Genomic DNA, 3,148 nt, shown 5'->3' on the forward strand with positions numbered 1-3,148 from the left:
GTCTCCGAAACTTTATTGAATTTTCTTATAAAATACGGAATTTCTTAATCAGCTCAATCAGAAATACATTTTGTCTAGTTGAGAACAGGTACTCAACAAGATTTCCTTGGTGCATAGATAAAAAAAACTTCTCGCAATGAAGCCCTTTTTCGGGGTAAGTACCAACTTATTTTGGTAATTTAATTTTCAGCATTCTCAATGTTTTTGCAATAGTTTATTCCGTATTATTCTAGGAAAATAATGCCTAACTAGTTTACCTTAATATTTAACATTGATCGATGAGGGAGCCTACTATGCCTCAATACAAATGACTATTCCATCAAAACCGTGGTTTCAAAAATTCCCCCATTTTTCCAAAAAATAAATTTCTTCACTTATTCGAATGAGGATCGGACATTGTTCCGTTCCTTCCCACCGTTTTAAAATTCACGTCGTTGACTCCTCAGATGGTACATTCTGTGGTCTAGAAGTGGGAACTTTAGATCACATATTTTTTGGTTGTCCCTCTCTAAACAGATATCCTCTCTTCTATCAAGCCTTATCTAAAATTGCCTCCCCTCCATTCAACATCTCATCTCTTCTAAGTCTGAACTCGACTCCAATCTTCCATATAATTTTTGAAATTTGCCTATTTAAATAAAATTAATATTAAAATTCACCTTTCGTTTCTCCATTATTTTAAAGGATGGCCAAGAACATCCTTGAAGAGTGAAAGCCAGAAATAATGGAAAAAAAAACATTGATCGAATTATTGTGATTATAAATGCTGTAATATACTACTAAATATTCATGTAACTATCTATTAAATTTGGGAGGCGGCAATGGTTGCCGCCGCCCCGGGAACCATTCATTGGAAAAACAACACCTCTATAGCCATAGGTCACCCCAAGTGGTTCGCTACGTTTGGTGACTTAGCAGGAGTCAACGGGGGCGATTTGGAGAGACTGGTTGAAAGAGATATTTTCACCTCTCCAGCAGGACTCTCTCGACCCATCGCCTTGCACCGCAGTGGGAGGGATGAATTCAAACGTTCATTACTCCTGGACATACCGAAACCCAAATTCCTACCCAAGCCACATACTTTTTTCCTTCCTTTCCTAAAAATACCCTCCACACAGCAACTCCAAAGATGAAATAGGCCCTGCGGAAAATTATCTTCCTCAGGGCCTCCCGTGTGGAGCTAATGTAAAAAAATGGGTTATTGTTATTTACACTATGAAATACATTGTCATTATTTGTATTACATATTTATAACTCACGTTTTACAACATAATATATTATCTAGTCAGCCCTAATTTTTTCCCGCATAATCCCGCTTTTACTGCATAATGCACGCAGTCATGTAATTCATACAGCATTACGCAAAATATACTACAGTAGAATCATCACACAACTTACACGTATTCATCGAATTTTAAAAAACTCTTTTTTTAAAGGTTTATGGAAAAATTCATAAATAACCTCGTAAATCTTATTTTATACGAGTACTATCGCAGACCCGTGAAAAATAACGAAATATTAAAATTCAAATTTTGAAAGAGAAATTTTTAATAATTTTCTGTTAAATTATTATTTATTTAGAATTGACGGCACAAGTGTCTTTTAGGTACATGATATAGTTATTGATAATTATAGTACAGTATGGAAAGAAGAAAGAAAAAACAAAAATAAGATTATATAAGTCAACAAGACAAAAGAGAAAAAAACGTTAGCACAAAATTACTGAAAGAAATGGAATAGAAGCAAAAATAAAAACACCTATTACGCAGTGACTTATATGCACTGCTAAATAAATATTTTATACCTTTTCCTTCCCAGAGCCTCCTCTCCTTTATTTCCTTAAAATACCTTCCACACAGCATCCCCAAAGATAACAGGCCTTCACTGAGGGAAACAATTTTACACAGATTAAAGAAAATTTAAGAAAAAAACTGAAAGTGTATTATATATTATGTATAGTAAGCACCTAATATTAATTTGAATTTATTTTCAGGTATTCCTCGTAATGGTTCTCGCTGTCCTGATCGAGTTTTCCACCTCCCTGCCGTGCGGGGGTGGGAAAAGATTTCCTCAGCTGAAGCCCGCCGCCTACCCCTACCCTCCGTACCCTGGATACCCACCCTCGCCGTACCCGGGCTTCCCTCAGTTCCCCGCACCCCTCGCGCCCGCCGTCCCTGGGGTGCCACCGGTACCCGGGGTCCCAGCCATCCCTGGGGTGCCACCGGTACCCGGGGTCCCGGCCGTCCCTGGGGTGCCACCGGCACCCGGGGTCCCGGCCGTACCCCCGCCACCCGCAATCCCAACCATTCCAGCAGCTCCTCCCGTAGTTCCACCGGCAGTTCCGGCCATACTGCCAGTAGCCCCACCGCCAGTAGCCCCACCGGCCCCCGGAGCACAACCCGCAGCTCCAACCCTCCAAGATATTCTAAGGGGGTTCTTAGCAGGATAAATCATTGTCTTGACGACTTATAAATAACTTCACTAATATTATTTGATGACAATACTAAACACCATTATTATGTAATCAGTAATCACAATCCGATTCTGAAAATTTTATTATTTAATAATTAACATTACTTTCAAAATAAAATTCCTTAGTTTTTGGCTAACCCTGTCTTTATTTATTTTTTTCGTATCCCCGTTAAGTCCGGTTTTATCTCAACTGTTTGCGTTTCGTCTGTCTGTACATTTGTATGTACGTTCTGTTTCCGGTTCACGATGGTGGCCGTTTTAATGGTTCAGTACAGTACAGTATGATGATTCAGTACAGTACAGTATGATGATTCAGTGTAGTACAGTATGATGATTCAGTACAGTACAGTATGATGATTCAGTACAGTACAGTATGATGTTTCAGTACAGTACAGTATGATGATTCAGTGTAGTACAGTATGATGATTCAGTACAGTACAGTATGATGATTCAGTGTAGTACAGTATGATGATTCAGTACAGTACAGTATGATGATTCAGTGTAGTACAGTATGATGATTCAGTACAGTACAGTATGATGATTCAGTACAGTACAGTATGATGTTTCAGTACAGTACAGTATGATGATTCAGTGTAGTACAGTATGATGATTCAGTACAGTACAGTATGATGATTCAGTGTAGTACAGTATGATGATTCAGTACAGTACAGTATGA

General features: G+C 38.6%; 1 protein-coding gene across 1 annotated transcript; it reads left to right on the forward strand.

Moving 5' to 3' along the window:
* On the forward strand, positions 1–2,609 carry LOC149418327 (uncharacterized). Its single transcript, XM_089638452.1, has 2 exons — positions 1–154; positions 1,994–2,609. The coding sequence occupies exons 1-2, from the start codon at positions 137–139 to the stop codon at positions 2,447–2,449; spliced, it is 474 nt and encodes a 157-aa protein (XP_089494578.1). The 5' UTR covers positions 1–136; the 3' UTR covers positions 2,450–2,609.
* Positions 2,610–3,148: the final 539 nt, after the last annotated feature.

This window comes from Hesperophylax consimilis, chromosome 13, assembly GCF_061612785.1.
Source record: "Hesperophylax consimilis isolate HC1 chromosome 13, BYU_Hcon_1.0, whole genome shotgun sequence".
Classification (NCBI taxonomy): Eukaryota; Metazoa; Arthropoda; class Insecta; order Trichoptera; family Limnephilidae; genus Hesperophylax; species Hesperophylax consimilis.